General features: G+C 35.9%; 1 protein-coding gene across 10 annotated transcripts; it reads right to left on the reverse strand.

The window, feature by feature from the left end:
- Window positions 1-246: 246 nt before the first annotated feature.
- Window positions 247-15,003, reverse strand: LOC110667318 (E3 SUMO-protein ligase SIZ1). 10 transcript variants are annotated; one of them, XR_009147124.1, is made up of 19 exons: window positions 14,835-15,003; window positions 14,552-14,708; window positions 9,133-9,213; window positions 8,680-8,722; window positions 7,510-7,582; window positions 7,181-7,343; window positions 6,873-7,003; window positions 6,039-6,107; window positions 5,570-5,657; window positions 5,414-5,489; window positions 5,190-5,263; window positions 4,850-4,957; window positions 4,521-4,679; window positions 3,509-3,613; window positions 3,344-3,424; window positions 2,026-3,259; window positions 734-930; window positions 562-647; window positions 247-495 (listed from the first exon to the last, which is right to left on the reverse strand). XR_009147124.1 is itself a non-coding variant. In XM_021828124.2 (17 exons), the coding sequence occupies exons 2-17, from the start codon at window positions 14,573-14,575 to the stop codon at window positions 836-838; spliced, it is 2,604 nt and encodes an 867-aa protein (XP_021683816.2). In that variant the 5' UTR covers window positions 14,576-14,708; window positions 14,835-15,003; the 3' UTR covers window positions 247-835. The 10 variants fall into 10 exon arrangements, 5 of the variants coding, with proteins under 5 accessions (XP_021683816.2, XP_021683814.2, XP_021683815.2 ...); XR_002497279.2 differs by adding an exon at window positions 1,489-1,834 and having other exon boundaries at window positions 562-930; XR_002497280.2 differs by having other exon boundaries at window positions 247-647.
- Window positions 15,004-21,754: the final 6,751 nt, after the last annotated feature.

Consider the following 21,754-nt stretch of genomic DNA (forward strand, 5'->3'; position numbering starts at 1 on the left):
AAAAAAAAGTTATTATTAGAAAAAGCAATTTGATTATTTTAAAATTCTTACTACTAAAACTTGTTAAATATACTAATAGCAATATTAAACATGCCTTCAAACCGATGAATTTGGTACGATCAAATTTGATTTTGAGTTGAATCTACCTGATTTTGGACCGATTTCAGTTATACCTAGATGCATTCCCTAATTTGACACAGCCCAGGATCGAATTCTTTGTCACTGCAAGCTGCGAATGGAGAATGATTGGGTCTAAAATCAGTACCGACTAAGATTATTCTGTATATTCATCTTGCTGAAAATACATACATTCGAGATGGAAGGCTTATTAGTAATTACAACAAAGCTCATATGGCAAATTTTAAAATGGAACGAGGTCAAAGCTTCTAAATTCTACAGTGCTCCCGGACTGCAGGAGCATTACACTGATCCCAAAATTATGATTAGGATAACCCCAGCATCGATTCGATCTCCAACAGCATGAATGACCTGCAACTGAGGTGAAATAATAGAGTGAAAAAAAAAAAACTTTATAAAGGCACTCCTCAAGTTCCATTAAACCTCAAAATAAATCACTTCCAAGCAGTCGGTGATCTGCATGTTAAATAACCCACAGCAATTGCATAGTAACTAGTGTTGGTCCTCTTCTGCACACGGAAAAAAGGGACAATAAAATCTTGATCCAGGAACTTCGTAAACAAAGCCAGCCGTACAGCACAGTAGCAAAATTTACCACATATAGAAGTGTCCAAGTACGCAGTAATAATCCAGTAACCAACACCACAGCTTAATTTTCTTAAAAACCTCTGAAAAAATTGAAGAGAGAGAGAAGCTATCAACACTGGATTGCCGCTTTCTTACGCTCTAATAATGCCAGCCAAACCTTAAAAAGAGATGAGAGAAAAAAGGGGATTGCAGAGGGGCATCCACCTACAATAAAGTAACAAAAGCACATTCAGAGCCCTTAAATATCAGGCCTTGTACCATCTTTGCCCAAATTGGATTTCATGGGGACACAGGGACGACTAATAGCAAGTGCCCTAGCACTGCAACCTCTGTGCCAATGATTTATAGAAAAAATAATAGATATTCAACATTTGAGACCCAGTTATTAAAAGACAACAACAACAAGGGCAAAACCGCAAAGTTGCACATTTAGTAAATATCTTATTCTTTCTATAAATAACTGTATCTGAGAGGCATGTACAATCTGTTTGCTCGTCATTAAACAGAGACCCAAAAAAAAGATGGATACTTTTGTTATGAACTGGGGGATTCCCACTACATCCAAAGGTTTGTAATAATCAATGATTTAATCCAATTTTCAGATTCAAATGACTATCTACTGTACAATTTACCAGAACCGCACATACATCTTTGTCGAGATGAGAGAGAGAATGTGCTTGTAATAACCCTCAGAACAAAGAACGTCAAAAACCAGGTCATACAGCACAAAACTGAGGGTGGTTTATGAGACCTACAGCTCACCAATTGCACAAAATAATCTTCGGCTGCCAACACAACTTTATGAGGACAGTTTTCCCAATGTCCTCATTTCAGCCTTCCATGTCATAGGAACCAAATGTCAATTTTTTTAAATCACCGAACCATACCAGAAAATGTTTGTCCCCCAAACAATATCAAAGTAAAGGCAACAGTTTTCTCAGCCAAAAAAGGGCTCCACTTCACTACTCCGAGTCTGAGTCTGAGTCTATAGAGAGATACAATCGCTGCCTTACAGAACGTTTTGGGCGAGGAAATGTGAAAGGGCTATCAGATCTTTGCCGACTTGCCTTCTCAGATCTACCATTATTCATACCAAGAAGCAAAGAAGCTGCAGAAGCAGGAATAATCAGAACTAAGAACTCTAATAGCTACACAAAAAGTTAGTAGAAGAAGACTCCCTGATGCAATGAAAGATGTACCATCCTATAAAACTACTTATCATATCAGAAATTCCAGAACTGAAAGCATTAACATGGTATCTAAAACCACTTAAAAGGAATCCAGAAAAAGGGGACAAACCAGTGTCAGCCAAAGACTCCATTGCACCTTCTCTCGATGGCACCTGCTTTCTCGAATTCAGTCCATTTTCAGGAATTGAATCACTGTGATTGCCAGTGGCACCACCACCACCAAGACTAAGAGAGATCCAATCCTCTGTATGGACACCATTTGACATATCAGCTTGATCCCTCAAATCAGACTGCCCTGATGCATCTGAAGGCCTAGTTGGAAGAAAGATTTGAAGAGAAGGATCTTCACCACCAAATTGCAAGGGGTTATCAACCAAGCCATCATTCATGTCAGTGTCAGATCTACCAATGGAAGAATCTGGAACTAAACCAGCTGGTCCCATGACAGTATTTGGAGCCAATGCATAACCATTCATTGACATGGGACAGTTGATAGGACCATTATCCAAATCAATGAAGGCACCTGGGACATCTGAATTAAGAAATTGAAACCCTGGGCCACCTTGGCTTCCAGGTGGCAGCCAGTGGGGAATCCCAAATTCATCATCATTAGGATTTAGAACATCATTAGGATTTAGAAAGCCCAAACCATTCCCATCTGTAGGATATTCAGTATAGGGATTTGCAATTTCAGGAGGGGCCATTGGAAAAGCAGCCCCATCATTGCCAGTTTGATTATTCTTATAAAGAGCTCCAGGTGGCATCAATAGATCATTATCATCATCTGAATCACTAAGAACAATAACCTCTGCATCCATTATTGGTGCAGAAATGTTTCGGTCAGTAAATTCATATGCTGAATCTACATTTAGAGACAATGAATCAAGTTCTATCCCATTGTTCGTAAAATCAAAATTCCCACCACCATCCTGATTTACACTTGGATCTTCACCATCCCGACCACTGCCTGTGGCACTACTGCTCATAGGAATAACTTTCTGTTCATGGCTTTCAAGCTTCTCTTGCAATTTATTACCAGAAGAGGATGTATTCACATCCTCTGGTTTGCTGACTTCCCAAAAGCCATTGCGGTTCTTCCTGATTCCAAGTTTCAAACCAGTACCATTATGACAGTCTGAAGGTCCTTCCTGCCTGATCAACTTTTCCATTTCCACTTTTGCTTTGACCTCTCCCCCATTAGGTGCACATGGAGAACCATCAGGATAGTGCCACTGTGCAAGTTCACCAACATCTCTACGCTCAGCTTCAGTTTTGGTTTTTACGCGCCAAGAACCATCCGGCTTCACCTCAATCTCTGTTGTATCTTCACCACAATGCCACATCTGCACCACCACCAAAGTAAACAATATTATGGTATGCAAGAATTCATCCAATTAAGGATGAGGTGATATATCAGGAAGCACTACCTTAGAAGTGACACGATTGAAATATGGATCAATGATTACATTCTCCAACGAGTAATTCTTGAGACAAATGGGGCACTGCCACTGCATATAATCCAATTCTCCCTCAGAGGCAAAAAACAGTTATAACAGAACCCCCAAAAAATAAGATAATGATTAGAAACTTGCCTTCCTAGAACGCTGGTTCATTTCCACAAAAACTTCAAGGTCGAAACAGCCCATATGAGCACAAGGTTTAAATCTTCCAGCAACCTTCATTCTCGAACCACTCATCTGTGCACGGGTTAACAATGGAAATCAATATCTAAAGCAATCACTTGACTTTTAAAATTACTTACAGAAAATCAATGTTGAAAAAATTCCTCATCTACTTCCAACTACTTAAAGCTCACTCCAGAAAAGAAATGAAGACTGCAAATCAATTATTTGAAAAAGAAATACGATTAATTACAAGGAAAAAATTTTCCTATTTAACAGAGGTCACACAATCAAATTTCAAACAGTCAACACACAAGAAAATGAATGTTGTCTTGTAAAAGACATGTAATATTCAATCACTGTCACCACATGAACATTAGTGAAAGTAACACCCATGACCAACCCACATATAAAGTAATATCTTTTGATGAAACATTATATTCCCAACTCTATGGCAGCACTGTGATCTGAAGGCCACAAATACACATCATGACAACGGCCACTTTACAATGCACAGGGAAGACTTGAGCGTTCCCCCCACAGCCCCACCTGCAATTAGGGAAGCCCATGCACTGGAGAAATTATTAGAGACATCGGCTGCACTAAAAAAAAGCTATCCCACACGTGAGAGATGATAGTGCACGTTGTGTATTATATAATTCAACCATATGCTAGGACACTTCTTTCTTTGAAAAATTATATTCAAGTCACAGAGTGATAGAAAGTTTCATACTCATTTCAGGATTTATCTAAACACACCCAATGTCCAAGACAATTAGGTGCTATTGTCAGTTGTGTTGAATATTATAAATTGCATTATTATCATTCAATACATAAAGAAACACATTGCAATGATACGTAGAGCTGGAGTTTACCGATTTTCATAGCACTTGTATGAAATCTCCTCTACATAAACATATTCCAGAACTAGGAACTTACAGGAAGACTGTAATCACAACACAAGATAGAGATGGTAACTTACAGGACAGCGGAGACTAACAGTAAAAGAATCTGCAACTACTTCTAGGTCACTGTCACTATCAGCATTATCTGCTGCTCCACCACCAACACAACGACAAACTCGAGCAAGTGCATCTTCAAAATGTTCACCATCAGACTCCTTTGGAATCAGGTTGAGTATCTACACAATAAACAGAATTGAAATCAAATTCTAAGAGTACACAACACTGGATCTCCGCAAAAGCAAATAGATTATTTTCCCCTGTAGTCCTTCTATTCAACAAAGTATATTTGAATCAAATAAAACTACATAAAGAGGATGGAGGGGTAGGAAGGAAGAGATACAACAACCTGTTGAACAGTACGTCGCTTTACAATTCTGACTCCTAAACAGAAGATTCGAGCATCACATCCGGTTAATGATATTTTATTGATCCCGTCTTTTGTACATGGTGTGACCTAATAACAAAAAGGAAGCAAACTAAAATGATCAAAAAAAGAGAGAAAAAAAAAACTCATAACCCAAAGCAAGTCCCATAAACTTAAAAACTACATATATAATTTTCAACTATGAGTGAGAGAATAATGAAAGAAAGTGGACGCAATCACAACCAACAGATAAAATACAGACATAATGAAGGTATTAACAACAATAGGTCAAAGCCATGCACATAGAGAGATTAAGACTCACAATTGGACCATCATCACGGCCATTAGCCCCCAATAATTGTGAACCAGGTCTATTAATAGCTCGAACTGGCACACCTGCAGGTCACACATAATTTTATAATTGACAAGCAAACAGCAGTGTAAAAATTATACATATATATATATATATATATATATATAGAAGTTCAAGTAAAAATAAAAAATAAAAATAGATATAAAGTTGAAGCAAAAAGCTGACCACCATACCATTGACCTGCAGATCTGCATATTGTGGCCATTGCATCCTAAAAGGAACCTTGTCATTCAAAAGCATACACCAAGCCTAAAAGGTAACAGCATCACAAACAACCATCAGTACATTTGTAATTGAATAGAATGTAAAAAACTCTTACACTACCCAACCTGAACATCATATTCTTGTTTTGTCAGTAAGTCCTTATCTGCCCTTGTAAGATTAAATGTTTTCTCCACACTCTGCACTGGGCTTGAACTGGAAAATCCAGAGTAGAAGTATTAACATTAAACACAAGTGATAAAAATAACAAGCTCTGAGCAAAAATAAATGACAACTCATTTAAATTCTTAATTAAAAGTCAAAAGAGAAACTGAATGCTAACTCTAAATTCAGTGCTTCTATCAAGGCACATATAGATGTTAAACTTGTTTCTATTCATGCAAGTATGCACGTGCCATCCAAAAAAAGGGTTCCAAGCATTTATATTAGCAAGTATACGTGGTAAGAAACTCTACTTCAATCTACAAATTAACCAATTTTATAAACGCTTGTAAGAAAAACTGGGAGAAAAAAAAAATAGGCATGTTTCACAACTTCTGAGAAGTCAAAAGAGAAACACAAATATGATGCACTCACCCATCACTCGGGATATTTGTAGTAGCCAACTTCACAGGATACAGAGGATGAGCAACAGTAACCCAAAAACTGTATATGAAGGAACAAATATTCCATAAGATGCAAATGCTACAGCATCAATAATAAAGTAAATGACAGCCAAATGACAAACCAATCACCACAACATCAAACCATTAAATTGTATGGATTAGTAAAAAGAATTATCCCACACAATATGCCAGTAAAGAATACAAGCTGGGAATGAACCTCTCAGAGATTTGATATTAAAAATTTAGCTTCCACCCCACAACTAGAAGATAGCGAGAGAGAAAGAAGATCATATCCATCTTCTCAGTTAACAATGCCCAAATCCAATTGCTCATCCATCAGAAGGTTTTTAAGCAAAAATCACCCATATTTCCTTTCCCAAGGGTCCCCACAATCAAGCTTCTTAACATTCCTCTTACCAACATCATCACCTAAACTATGGTATGGTCAATTTTACCCAATTCCCTCACCTGCTCATAGTCATAACCACAATTGATTCATCCTAACTCCTATACTTAGCATGTCCATAACAACACTGTCTAGAAGAATGCATTGTAACTGAGTAGCTTGAGAACCATGATAGGCACATAAAAGTATACAGTCAGATTGTAAAATAAATTATCTCAAGAAATATTAATGTCTAAAGATGTATTACAGCAGCACATATGATACAACGTACAAATAATGTTAAATCCAGTCCCCCCACCCAAGGTTATTGAGACAGAGAAGCAAGAGCGAGAGACCTTATGTTCCAGCCCATCCGTAAATACAACAAGTACAACAGAAGAAAGCACGGATGATACATACGGGTCAGCACGGCAGAGCCGACATATCTCGCAGTAAAACAAGTCAGGAACTTGAGGAATGCCCTCCATGGGTTTTTCAGGAATTATAACACAACGAATATGTTGCCACACTTGACATCTGAGATCCTCACACTGCCAGTAGAATAAGGCCAAGAAGTATGAGCAATTAGTTCATGGATAAAACTAAGCGCATGTGTGGTAGAGGAAAAAGGATAACAACTTCCACTCAAATCAATCAAATTCCTGTACAATCTTACACTTAAATATGATGAAAATTATTACAGAAGAATTATGATATGTAGCATATACCTTAATCATCGACTCCGTCAACAATGAACTTCCGCATGGACAACGAACTTTTGTATCCAATTGAAAGGACTCATCCATTTCTCCTTTAATTACTGCCTTGCTGCTATCCAAAACACCCTGTCCCTTTGATGCTAAATCAGTGGCCCCAGAAACCTGCATTTTTCTTAAGAAAATAACAGAAGGTCCTTGTCAATGGAGAGCAACACTAAAATAAAACAAGTTTGTAACCAAACAAGAAAATTGCAAACATTGTACTGTGTTATACACAAAAGACAAAATAAGAAGTTCATCCAGAAATGGAGTTGCAAGTCCAGCACATAATGTGGAACCTGTAAATGTCATCCACCAGTTTTGCCACCTCTTCCTTTCCAACAGCACTTTTTTTCACTGAAGTCTTTGGAACTGCAAATGAAATTGCCAATCACATAAAATCATCCTTAAGTTGATCAAGATGGCATAAAGGATTTTACTTGGATGTATGATAACATAAAATGAATGATCAAAACCCAGAATGAGAAATTTCAGATAGAACAACTGCAGAAACACTCATAGCACAGACACCCCCTCCCCAAAAAAAAAAAAAAAAAAAACTCTCAAAGGAAAGATAACTACCACACAATTAAAAATTGTCACAATCCATTAGAACAGAGAGCATTGAGGTAAAAAGGGGGGATTTGGAGCTTCCTACGAAGGCTCAACAAAACAATTGAAAAGTCATGGTCAAAACTCAAAAAGCAAGTAATAAGCCTACACCACCAATAGCAGTAAATAGTTAAACTGGGAGAAGAAAAAATAAGATTAAATTTGAAAAAATCAGATTAAATTTGTTTCTCAACTCCACAATTCAAATTAAAACCTAACATAGCATAATTCTATCAAACTTTATTTGTTATTTCACTGGCTTCCACAAATTTCTAGAGACCGTAAACCATCTTATTGATATTTATCTAAGTTTACAATATTAAAAAGCCATGGCAACAAAATCACAACATTCCAGTTGTTTTCTTCAACTGTGATATTATCTTTATCAAGGATTGAACCCTAGAATCCATTGTGCAATAAGCAGCTACAGCCCTGATAATGCAATGAATTGCAACTGCTATAATTTCTAAATTGACAGCCTGAAACAACTAATAAGTATATGTGCATATGAAAATAGCATGAATTTTATGCATAAAAAAAATTAGCTTCACAAGCGTCAGGACTTGATGCACATAACAAATTTTCATAGGTAACTTCCTTACTATCACAGACATAGAGAATGGACACTTACCAGTAAAATTATGATCAACACTTAAAAAATAATTAATGAAACAGAATAAAACAAAAATGAGGCCCCACATGAAGGGGTATACAGATTCCTTGTTAACTTATATCGGATTATCTATAACTATAAATGACCAGTGATTTAATATTTAGTAATAAATAAATGATTTTCCTCACAATAAATACATCTGTCTACTTCATAAACAGAAAATAAGTCAGAGGGGAACATTTACCTTGCTCATCGGAGAGAACAGCTAATATGCGGTCAACAAGGTCCTACATTTTAAATTACAGCAAAATTATACAGAAAGTCACACTGCAGTAAATGGGCCATATAAAGAATAAGCATATGCAGTTCATAATTTTTTTTTTTTTTTGGGTTAATGAATAATAATACAATAAAAAGAATCTTCAATCACAAAACCATTACATAAGAGGCAAACTGGTAAATGAATTGTCCTGCGAAACATGAGATAATACATGACACAAACAATGCAATAGTAAAAAGGTTAGGATCGTGAATTACAAAACAGTAAAAGGGTATGAATCAATTCATTCCACCAAGGTAAGTCTGGCAGCATTACTAGTTCATGGTACTTCTCAAACATCTAGTACATTTATTTAAAAGAAAAAAAAAAAAAGAAGAAAAAAAGGGAGCAACATAAGGAATGTTGCAAGCAACTTACCTGCTTCTTCCCCTGCTTCGAAAGACCTAACTGTGTCAGGACATCCTTGAGCTCTTTTATCCGAAAATATGCCAATTTATCCTACAAGTTAAAAAGAAACATAAAATTTCACGATCTCTTCACAAACAGAACATAAAGTGAGGAAAAAAACAAGACTATCATTGAGCAAAATTGTGACAACTAGAACTAAACATAAGAAGAAAGACATCAGCACCACATGGTACCTACTAATTCCAAAACAACTGATTTTGGAGCCAGGAATATTCACAGATGCAATCATTTTCCCAAAGCTCCATATAGACATACTTCCAATTAATATACATATTTCATCTCAAATTCAAAATGAGAAATGGAAATAAGGCATCTTCCAACCTTACTGTTCTTTTCAATTTCAAATAATGTTTTGAAATAGATGTATTGAATAAAGAATGGAATAGCATATTGCCAATGTTGTGAAGGCGTAGCTGCTTATGAAGGGTGAACGACAATGAGATATCCCACTTTTAATGACTACCTAAGGTTAGGGGTGAGCATTATTCAGTTTAGACTGAATTATCGAACCAAACCATTAAAATTTGGAAATTCATTCCGTTTTAATTTTTGAGAATTTTGGGTTATTCAGTTTGGTTCAGTTTTCAAAGACCAAAAACTAATATAACTGAACCAAATTATCAATATAATATTAAAAACATTTTTATTAAAAGGATAAACACAGTGTTTTAGCTTTTAATATAAAATGTTCTGTTTTCTATTGCATAACTAAATCTAACCCTAAAACCATCCCATTTTGTGCCACCTCTGTGGCTCTCTTAATCCCACCATCTCTGCCATTGTTTCTTCAATCAATCCTGCCTCTTTCGGTCTCTTTCGATTACTGCAATCAGTCCACAACTGATTCCTGCAAATCTTTTCGCTCTTCACTCACCAATCAACACTTAGACACTCGAAGGTCTACAATCTATACCCATCAATGTTGGATGCACAGCCATGCCACAATTGTGTGTTCAATGGTGGTGAGGAAAGGATTAGAGTTATGGGTAGAGGGTCATTAGAGGAGAGCAATGGAAGCTATTAAGAGTGGATACGACTGCTGCAGAGAGGCAGAACACAGAGCAACGAGAGGGAGACGATGAAGTATTGGCAGTTGATACAGGGGGCTGGATGATTGGGGGCCATTGATATTTTTGAGATTGTGTGGGCGTTTGATGGGGTTCAAAGAGGAGGAGAAGAAGAAAAGAAGCGAATGCGAGGGGGGAGAAGGAGATGTTAGCGTCATCATTAGGGATCTAAAATAGCGAAGAAGTATATCTCCTGAAAAAAAAAAAAGGGAATTAGGTTTGCGCTTTCATGGTCATCAACTCCTATTTTGATTCTCCTCATCTATATTTCTAGTCTCCTCAAAGCAGTGTTATTAAGGCAAGAGGCAACATTAACCTATGACCTTAGGCAAGAGGCGAGTCGAGGGCCTTTTTGAACTGAGGCGTCATAGCCCACACACCATACTTTTAACTACACACACACACGCCATACTACACGCCATACTTTTAACTAGTTTAATAAGTAAAATACCATATTGAAAGGAAAAAAAAAAAACATTATTTGAAGTGCACTATATGTAATATAAGAGAAACAGAAAGCGAAAAATAATAAAGTTATAGAAAGGAAATGAAATTCAAATAAAGATTAACTAACTCAACTTTATTAGGGTTTAGAACAACTGTTCGACGAAAAAAACACTTAAAACTCTTTAGTAGATAGGATTTATATAGTACAAGAAAATTTACATATATGGAAAGTAATATTCTAGCTTAATCAGATCCTATATTACAACCAAAAATGGAGAATGTCAAATATGTATTATTACAATATCTAAAATCTTTCCTATTTATTTTTACTCCTTATTTGAGGAAAAGTTGACTTAGGAATTCACTAGCCATATAATCAATTGGCTGTACAATCCTTGATTTAGATCCCTAATTTATTAGCTGTATAATCCCTGATTTAATTCCTAATTTGTTGAAATCCCTGATTTAGTTTTTTTTTTTTTTCCCTGTTTAGTTAGGTCTTCTTGGTGTATAAATTCTTTTTGCACGTGTAACTTAAAAAAAAAGGAAAAAAAAAAGGAAAAAAGAAAACATTACAGTTTTGCTTATGTACAGCTAGCACAAATTAGTGTAATTACCCAAGTCTTAGATAAGCTACCAGTGCAAATTTAGTTCCTAATTTACCGTAATCCCTGATGATAAAGAGCATTACATGAAGAAATTACCTTTTAATCTTATGCTGCGTAAAAAACAAATTAAAAAAAAAAAAAAAGAGAAGTAAATATTACACAAAAAAGGCATCACCTCTGTTACCTCTTGCTCGGTGCCTTTCTCTCTTGGGCACTCGGCGAGGCGTATCCAGGCTAGGCACTAGAGGGTGACCTCGCCTAGCGCCTCAAAGCGCCTTTAACAACGCTGCCTCAAAGTACAAATAACTCTCTCCCTCTCTTGTAATGGAGTCAATTTCAAGTTGATTGTTGATTCATGAAATTGAGTGTTGATCATGGTTTTAAATAACGGCCCTCATAGTTATTAAAGGCGCGGCTCCATGCTTACTAAGCTCCAACCCTAGCACCTCTATAGAAGAAAGGCAAGTGAAATTCGCTAGACACTCGCCTTATGCGCCTAGACATGCACCATAATCCAGGCGCAAGGCTTTAAAAAGGCACGCCTTCTTTGCTTCCACCTTCAATGAGCACTTCCATCGATAAAAATCACTATCACTCAACTCAAAATTTGTCGATCTACCAGAATCTAATATCAGCGCACTAGGAAGTTTTAGAAATGAGTATTATTAGTGATAACTAGTCACCAAAATCTCATCAAATCACTAAACCTAGGATTGCAAACCTTCCATATTTACATTTTCAACAACACCACTCTCTTATTATCTTTTTCTGAAAAAAAGAATGTTGCATCTATACCTATTTAAAGATCTATGCCAAAAGAAAAAGGAAAGACATTATCCATTGACTTGAGATCTAAATAATACTCCTTTAGTTTTTAAAGATGAGGAAGGTGATGAAGATATTGACTTCGAATATGAGTATCGAGAGGATGAAAGTTTATAAGAAGATAAAGAAGATTACAATGCTACTCTTGATGAAGATTGAAGAGTAACTATTTTATGATTACTTAACTTTAGTTTTGAGACATTCAGAAACTATTCACATTTTAAAATATTAATACTAGAATGCTTATTATTTATTTTTTTTTTTTGAAAATTTACTAGAATGCTTATTATTATTTTTAGTTTTATTTTATTTGAAGTTCAATGAAATATTTACATTTATTTAACTTTTACGACTTTTTTCCGCCTCACCTTGATCAGGCATGCGCTTGCACCCAGGCTCCAGGAGCAAATTATAGGGTACACCTGGTGCACTAAAAAATAGTGCACCATATACTCACATAAAAACAAACAGTTACACAATAAAAATGAAAAAATAGGACCCACTGTTTTATTAGTGAAGATTCATACACCGGGTGCACCTAATAATTTGCCAGCTCCAGGACCACTTAGCGCCTTGAGCCTTTAATAACTATGATGGCCATTATGTTTCTTAACGGCCATTATTTACGAGTTTTCCAAGGGACCATTACCCTTTACCCCGTTGTTTAAAGGCAAATGTTGAGTTACATTGATAACGGCCATTACTACCATTGTATAACGGTAACAACCATTATTTACTGTTAAGTAATGATAACAGCTGTTACCTTAATAATTCAATCAACAAAAAAATATGCATGTAGTGTTTTCTTTAGTTTTTATCATTCTCTGTGTGTTCCGGCCTTTTAACTACTATTTTTATAACATTTTCCCTCAAGATTTCACCTAAACCTCCCCTCCTTTCGACAAATCTCTCCCTTATTTTTTTTTAAGGTAAGATCATCAAATATTTTCTATTCTCCACTACTTCTTGCAAAATGCGAGTATTACTTCTTTTTTCTTTTGCACATTTACAACTCAACTCAACTAAGCCTTTATCCCAAAAATTTAGGGTCGGCTATATGGATTCGCTTTCTCCACTCTAAACGATTTTGGGTTAAATCCTCAGAAATGTGTAATGCTTCTAGGTCACGTTGTACTACTCTCCTCCAAGTCAATTTAGGTCTACCCATTTTTTTCTTTCTATCCTCTAACCTAATGTGCTCTACTTGTCTAACTGGAACCTCCATATGTAAATGTATGCGCTTTACATGATCAAACCACCTCAATCTCCCTTCCCTCAACTTATCTTCAATTGGCACCACTCCTACCTTTTCTTCAATACTCTCGTTACGGACTTTATCTAGTCTAGTATGGCCACTCATCCACCTTTTCTTTTGCATATTTATTGTAGAAAATTTTGTTTGATATTATGTTTGTTTTTAAATTTATAGCATGGAGCATTAATTTGCCTGATCTATAGGTTTATGTGATTTTTTTTTTCTAATTTGAATTATTTTTAGAAGTAATTTTACTAAAATACATTATTAATATCTAATTTGATGTATTTATGCTTATTATAGAATTGTACATATTAGTTTTATGTGTAACCATTAATATCTACTCATTTTGTGAACTTTGTAAATTTTTCCCCAAAAAAAAAAAAGGATAGCACCAATGGCTGTTATAGGCCTGTTCCCAATACCCTAAATCGTGGCCTCTAACGCAGCCACAATCGCGATTTAAAACTATGGTGTTGATTGTTGATGAATGAAATTACATGAAATTAAGTGTTGATTTACCCATCTAAGCGTTGATTTTTTCTACCTGTAGACGTGGGTGGTTTCTTTGTAATGTCAGAACAGATAAAACAAACAGAATCAAATTGAACCGAACTAGCTCAGTTCAATTCAGTTAAGTTCAGTTTCTTTTCCTATTACGTTCAGTTTTTTCCTTTTTTTTTAAAAACAAACCAAATTGAACCTATCAATGCTCACCAGTACCTAAGTCAGCTAAAGGCATGCAAAAAGACCTGCAATACAATTATCATGGCAGACTCCGGCTACGCCCATAAATTTAAAATTAAAAAAAAAATGAAAATGAAAAATAGAAGAGCATTTAAGTTTATCGATTGCTAAGCTCAATCACAAGTCACAACCAACAGACAATTATGTAATCATACGCCTCCAAAAGAATTGACAGCATCAACTGCAACTTTAAACCAGTAAGCAGCCAATGATGCCACTTAAGACTCACGAAACTAAATGAAAAAACACAAACCCACCAAAACTAATTACATACCAGACTCTCACTACCCTATGCCAAACTATTTTGCTTGCTTGAGCAAATTAAACTGCTTCTTACGCTACCACAGCTAATAAAAATGAAAAGCACAGCAACTATTAGATAGAACAGAACAGAAATTTATCCAAACAAGTAAAAATACCTTGCAACTAGTTACCAAATCCATCTTTTGACCTCCAAAAACTCGAAGCTCAAATTCGGTACCCAAATCAAATACTCTAAATTAAACCATCGATTACTCAATTAGCCACTCAAACCAGCACAACCAGCCCATGCACAGTCTCGAAACAGCGATCGATCTATTAGGAAATTATCCGAACAAAAATAATCAAACTAATTCCAAAACAAAAGAGAAACATAATCATGACCGGTAAATCACCATTTGGCCAAGCACTGTAGAAACCAGAACCAATTCGAACACTTACGCGTCCAATAGAAAGAATAGAAGAGAGGAATCGGTTAGGGTTTGCAGAGTTCTAAACGCCGACTTCTCTTCCCTTCCCTCCTCTTCTCTACTTCCTTTGTTTTGTTGGGCGTGGTGGTTTCGTTGCCAGTAAGCGTTTTTTTTATTTCTTTTTCCTCTATTTTGACCGAACCAAAAACATGCTCCAATTACAAAAAGTCCCGGACCTATTAGTGAATATGAAATCCGGTTTATGAAAAGAGAACACGTCCGGGTTTAGTTTCGGTACATACGCAAGCTTGTGTGCATTGTGATGCACTGCCTTACGTTATTCTTCTTGGCACACCTCGGGGATTTCTCTCTCTTTCTCTCTCTAGACTCTAGGGTGATTACTTTTGTCTCTTTGCTGTAACTTTTAACGGCTCTGTTTCTTCCACGTCTGCAACCTCACGGATTTGAATCCAGATTGGATTGTGGACCCGTTGATAGGTAGAGGATCATAGTGATCCATTGATCACAGCCATCCGATATTCCATGTTTGGCTTTGCTGTGTTTTCTCAAAATGGATGGAAACAATGAATGTGAATTTATGCTAATAAATCTGCATTATCTAAATGATTGTTCGGTCCTATCAAACGTTGGGGCAATAAAATAATAGTCAATGTTAGTAAAGCTAGACCGGGCCAAAGCAAGTGCAGAATCAAAATAAAAATTAAGATGAATTTGATTTAAATTAAAAATTAATAAAAACTAAATTGATTGATGAATTGAATTTTAAATTAAAATTGAATTTTTTTTCAAAGAAAAATAGTTGAATTTTATCAGATCAAAATTAAATTGAATTAAATCCAAAATTATGAAGTAGAACTCCTAATTTTGGATCATTTCTGATGCAATTTAAGTTATTGATTGGACCTAACTAAAGCTGTGTTAAGTTGATTGATTTTATGCGTTATATATAGGGTTGTGCACTTTTCGATTTAAATTAATAAATGAAACCGAACTAATTTTAGTTTAATCAATTTAATTTTTAGTCTAATTAGTGTGATTTGTTTTTTCAGCACTTACAATGACAATAGGCAAATCAATGCCAATTTCATAAGTAAATTAATAGATATATTAAATTTTTTTTGTTTGGACTAATTTTTGAGCAAGACCACCAATATTAAGAAGATTTTTATTTTCAATTGGCTTAAAATTTTGTACAAATATATACATAAATTTTTTTTAATTTATCATTATTTTATTTTATGATACTTTAATTTTTATATAATTATTTTTTTGAAACTATATAATTAGTCAACTTTATCTTTCGAAATTTTACCAAGCCAATAGAGTTAATTTACCCCTTTTCTTATAATGTAGATCCACCCATGACAATGAGGTTCGTCGTTTTATTTAACTTATCCTCTTCAAAGGCTCAACTACTCCTCATCTCATAGTTTATCTAAAAAACTCTCACCCCTAAGCTCTCTTTGGGTCTCAAATCGATTTGCCCTCTCACCTCAACCCTCCACCCGACCTCACTTCTTATTTTTCTTCTTCTTCTTCTTCTTATTTAACTTATCTTCCTCAAAAGCTCAACTACTCCTCACTATTGCTCTTCATCTCACAGTTTATCTGAGAAACTCTCACCTCTAGGCTCCCTTTGGATCTTAAATCCATCTATGCCCTCTCACCTCGACTTTACCTCACTTATTATTATTATTATTATTATTATTTCATCACTACTGCGCACCTTTCGTTATGCATCTTATCACCTCCCCCTCTTAATCTAGTAATAGACCACAACCATAGACCTAGCTTCCTCTTAAATCTCGATCCACAAACAGACCTAGCTTTCTCTTGAACAGTGACGAGAAGTGACTCATCCTTTCTCTTAAGCAGTAAAAAAAACAACGAGTCATTCAAATTTTAAGAAACTGATGCCTCATTCTCAGCTTAGATCTTGAGCTTCAATGTATCCCATCATTCAGCCATTGTCATCTTAAGCTTCGATGTCACCATACTCGATGCAATGATCTCTAATCGTTCGAAGGATGAAAGTGTTTTAAGTCAAAATGGGTTTTATGGCCGTGGCCTATCTTTATTAATTCTTTTCTTAATTTTTTATTCTACTTTTTTTCTATTATGATTCTTGAGATTGTTTGTGTTGAGAATTTGAGAAATAGGTTTTGTATGTGTTTGATTCAACTCTTTTATTTTTTTTTTTTTAAATATTGATTTGAATTTGGAATCGTGAATTGTTGAAATGGCTTCTTGTGTGTTGAGAACCGATGAATTGAATCAAACCAAACTAAAAATGTTTGGTTCGATTTTTGTTTTATGTAATTTCGATTTTTCAATTTCGATTCGGTATTAAACCAAACCAACTAAATGCTCTCCCCTAATTGCACATGACAAACCATCTTAAACGATCCTCTCTCCTTTTGAAAAGATCTAATCAACTAAATAGTATTATCTACTTAGGCTCACCTGGCCTTATGAATTTGTCCCTTTGAACCCTTTTTTGAGGCCCAAAAGCATGATATGTAGTAAATTTGTTTCCCCTTTTATAAGCATTTTAACTTTATTCTCCCTTTTTGATATGAGAATTTAGTTCATTCCTGGTTTTCTGTCATCTTCTTTCTGTACTAGAGTGAAGAATCATTATTCTCACAAACTTATGGGACGTTTTCTCCTGATTTATCAATGAACTACACCGTACCGGAGGAGGTTTGACTCTAATACCAGTTGAAAAGACCTGGTTCAACTAAATATTATTATTAGTTTTGGCCTACTAACCTCACAAATTTGTCTTGAGCCCATTATTTGATGCCCAAAAGTGCAGTATCCAATGAGTTGGTCCCCCTCTTATAAATACCTTTACTTTCTTATCCCTTTCAATGTGGAAATTCAGTTTATTCTTGTTGCCCTCTTTTAGTCTTGGAGTGAAAAATCACTCTTCTAGCAAACTTACAAGATGTTATACATTTTATCTCTAATATATGTTACATGTATTCTTTGGCGAATGAGGTAATTTCTAATCTTATCAATATCGTGTTACTAGACATCCATCTTAACATTTGCATTTCTGCCATATTCATCTTATGGATTTGTTGTACCATAGATGCCTAACATTTACTGCCATAAAAGTAGCTTATATGACCACAATCTTATAAAACATACTTTTCACTTTATTAGGGACCCTCTGATCATATAATACACGGGTAAATTTTAATAACTATTCCTGAACTTATATGGTTGTAACACTACAGTGCTTAAACTTTAAAATGTAACATAAAAACCCCCCTAAACTTTCAAATTTTGCACAGAAAAATCTCTCTAACTTTCAATTACGGATTTTTCAGTTGAAAACTAATGTGAACAGCTCCCGCATCGCTCTTATTCAACATTTTTCTCTCCTCTATTATTTAAATTATAAAATTATTCTCTTTACACCTGAAAAATCATTCTATTTACAGTAAGAAAAATGACTCAATTTTGTATCAACCCTTTAAAAAAAAAAAAAAAATTGAAAAATGGGATTGGCGTGTGACAGTGGGTTTCCCACTGTCACAGCAGCCTTTTATATAAAAAAAAAAAAAAAATTTAAAAACGGGAGGAGGAAACCCCCCCCCCCCCATTTCTCTTCTTTCCCTCTCCTTCCCTTTCTTCTTCTTCTTCCTTTCTCCGGTGACCGGCCGGCGACGTCCCAAGCAGCTCCCCACCGGCCGGCGACGTCCAGACCACCGAAACGGCGGCAAGAGAGGAAGAGGAGAGAGAAAACGCGCACATGGGCGATGGCTTTCCGCGCGATTCCGCCGTCCGACGTCCGATCGAGGCGATTCCGGTGGCGTTGGAAAGCTTGTTCCGAGAGCTTTCTTTTGATACCAATTTTGAAGCAAATGGAGGTCGGATGAATGAGATATGGAGGAGAGAAGTTTTGGGTTTTTCAAGCTTTTTCGTCAGATCTACGACGATCCGACCGTTGGATCGACGATCCGAGACCACATATGGACTGAGGAAGAGGAGAGGAACATGGTGGTATGATCAGATTCGGCAAATGTCGCATGACCGACGCCACCGCGTCGCGGTGGTGCGTGATGGCCCCGTGAGCTATGGAGATGGTTCAACTTCCAGAGCTTCCTCATAAGTTTTTGGAATTTTTGAGACACGATAAACTTGGGTAAGACAATTTTTATTATTTCTCTGTCTGTGGAGCATAAATACAGTGTTTCTTAAACAGGAAAAATTGGAGAAAAATTCTAAGAAAAATATATGATGAAAGTAAAATTATTTAGAGATATTCTATGGTGTTAGTTGAATTTTTGGGTGATCGTAGAATATTTTTGAGAAATATGGATGGATTTTAGTTATATTTTTAGCATGTGGGCATATAAGATTAATTGAAATTAAGATAATTAAATTTTATATAATTGGTTGAAGCTTGAGGATGGAGGTTTAAATATGTGAATATTTAATTGGGTTGAATTAGGAATATGTTAGCTGTTGGAAACTTATGGAATCGAGTAAAATTCTTGAATAAAATATTCATGGGTGATTAGAAAATTACAATTCATTTTGCAATAGCCTTATAATATTATTAAGGACTACGGGGCAAAATTTTAGAATTTTTAGAGCTTATTTGAGTGGATTTTTGAAAAATGTCAATTATATGGACTAAAACGTAATTTTTAAAATTTTGAGTATAGTCTGATTTGGAGGGCCCAGGAGGGGCCATGTGATATTAATGAGATGTGATTGTGGAAATTGAGAATTTAGAAGTGTTATTTGAGCCTCTTTGCAGGTTGGGTAGGTCCCAGGTATAGGGGAAACTCTGCCGGATTTCTGCATGAATTAGTATCTATTGCCTCTTTAGAGTTTTATTTTGAGTTAGTACTAATATATTTATGATTTAATTATTAGGTGATCGAGATCAACTATTTTCCCGCATCCAGCCACAATAGTCGACGATTATCTTGTGAGTAAAATATTAATTTTAATTGTAATTTCGATATTATTATATGTTCAGCATGCCCATGCATCACTTATATGCATATATTTATGTAGTTAAACTCTAGGCACGATCTATGTTGCATTCATAACTGTTGAGGTGCCATGGATGTTGTTGTGGTAATTTGGAGCGCAGCGTGCGTTGGCGTGCGTGTGATGTGGTGTGGACTATGGATAGGACGGGTAGTCACGCTTGAGTTCTTCGGGACCCGATCCTTCGAGGGGTAGTCACGGCTTGAGTTCTTCATTTGGGACCCTCGATTTGGTTATTAAGTGGAAGTCCGAAATGAGTTCTTGGCACCAGTTGGAATTAAGAGAGTCGTATAGGATCGGCTCCATATATTATGAATGATGTTACAGGTGTGTGAGTGCTCCAAATTACCTTTTGATGCTATAATGTGAATTTATTGCGATGTTGCATTTCACTCTACAGGTGCATTAGTTTTAGATAGTTATAGAGATTACGGTTAAAATTGATATTTTACTCTGAGTCGAACGCTCACTCCTGTTCACCATATTTTTCCAGACTAGAGGAGACATTTTTCGAATAACTGTCCCTTTCCTCTCAAAGTTATGAAAAGATTACTTAATTATATTATTATTCTCTAAATTTGTAATTTAGGACTCTGCATGTGCTAGCAGTAGCATTAAGCCTGTCAGGGACTGTATGAATCCAAGTTTTCGTATTAATAAATGAAAAGAAAAAATTTTATGAGTTTTAAATGGTTATAAATGAGGTAACAGGGTTGAGCTGGCTCTCGATTTTAGTTTTCTAAAAGTTCAGGCTAAGTTGGCCCAAAATGAAATTATAACAGATTTAATTTAAATTATCTTATATGCATATTGGGTCTAAATTGTGGGCACAGTTATGGATTTGAGGAATAGTTAGGCTTACTACGGGCCTCGGGCTTTAAGTCGCCTGTGTCCTAGTCTTGGTCCGCCCATAGGTTGGGTCGTGACAAAGTTGGTATCGAGCTTAGGCTCTAGATTCATGGGAAATAATATACTTGGGAGTGTAAAAGGAGTCTTGTTAGGATGTTACATGGAGTATAGGATTCTGCTTTCGTCTTTTACTGTAATTCTTTGTTTCTAGATTCTGCGTTATACCTCGAAATATAAAAGTGCCTCGATTAGTGTCTTGATTTTCGTGGAGTACAGAAATGTGAAATAGAGTTAGTAGACATGTGAGATCTATCATGAGGATACGTACTCCAAGAAATGTTATATTTTGTCAAGATGGGTTTAAATGGTGTGCCCATTTCGTGCAAGGCACGAGTACATAAAGGTGAGTCTTGAAAGTACAGTTGCCTAGATAAGGATGAGGATACCATCACTGGCGTCATCGATGGATGACCCGGTTAGAATAAGTTTGTGATAATAGAATATTCAAGAGAGATAAGAGATTAGGAGACCTAGTCCGCAGACGTATCGTAGTAACTATACAATGTTCTCAATGTCCGCTCTGTAGTCGCAGACATGATCGACATGAGATTATTGTGTAGAGCCGTGTGCATCCCCGTGGTGCTCCATAATGAGGGTGTTTCTTGATGGCCTCTGTTTTGGTACAAAGAATACCGAATGAGTTCTATATCTGCAGAGGAGTTGGGAACTCCTGGTTAAGAGTCTAGAGCTAGAATATCGAAGGTTACGATTAGGTGGTAACTAGAGTCAATGACTCGGTTACCTAGCATGAGCTAGAGTTGCATTAAGAGTTGCCATCGGACTGCAGGTTTGGACTAGTTGCAAAGTAAAAGTGACACCTATAGAGTGAGACCATCTAGTCTTCGGTATGGAATTTTGGATGATTTTTGCAGAATGACAGACGTTTTGCTTAGAACTTAGTGAGAATAGGATACCTTGTGTGTATTAGCAAGGTGTAAAGTGCAACCCTACTACCTAGGGACGGTCAAAACTATGAATTGATGATTCACAGAGATATGATATGAT

This window comes from Hevea brasiliensis, chromosome 1 (assembly GCF_030052815.1).
Source record: "Hevea brasiliensis isolate MT/VB/25A 57/8 chromosome 1, ASM3005281v1, whole genome shotgun sequence".
NCBI classification, from domain to species: Eukaryota; Viridiplantae; Streptophyta; class Magnoliopsida; order Malpighiales; family Euphorbiaceae; genus Hevea; species Hevea brasiliensis.

What these genes read in the sequence shown, in the direction of transcription:
- LOC110667318 (XM_021828122.2), bottom strand. Translation starts at nt 14,575, where the DNA reads ATGGATTTGGTAACTAGTTGCAAG. An exon ending in CGAAGCAGGGGAAGAAGCAG is followed by an intron (nt 8,723 to 9,132) that starts GTAAGTTGCTTG and finishes TTTAAAATGTAG; the next exon opens with GACCTTGTTGACCGCATATT. An exon ending in GCCGTGATGATGGTCCAATT is followed by an intron (nt 4,958 to 5,189) that starts GTGAGTCTTAAT and finishes TTTTGTTATTAG; the next exon opens with GTCACACCATGTACAAAAGA.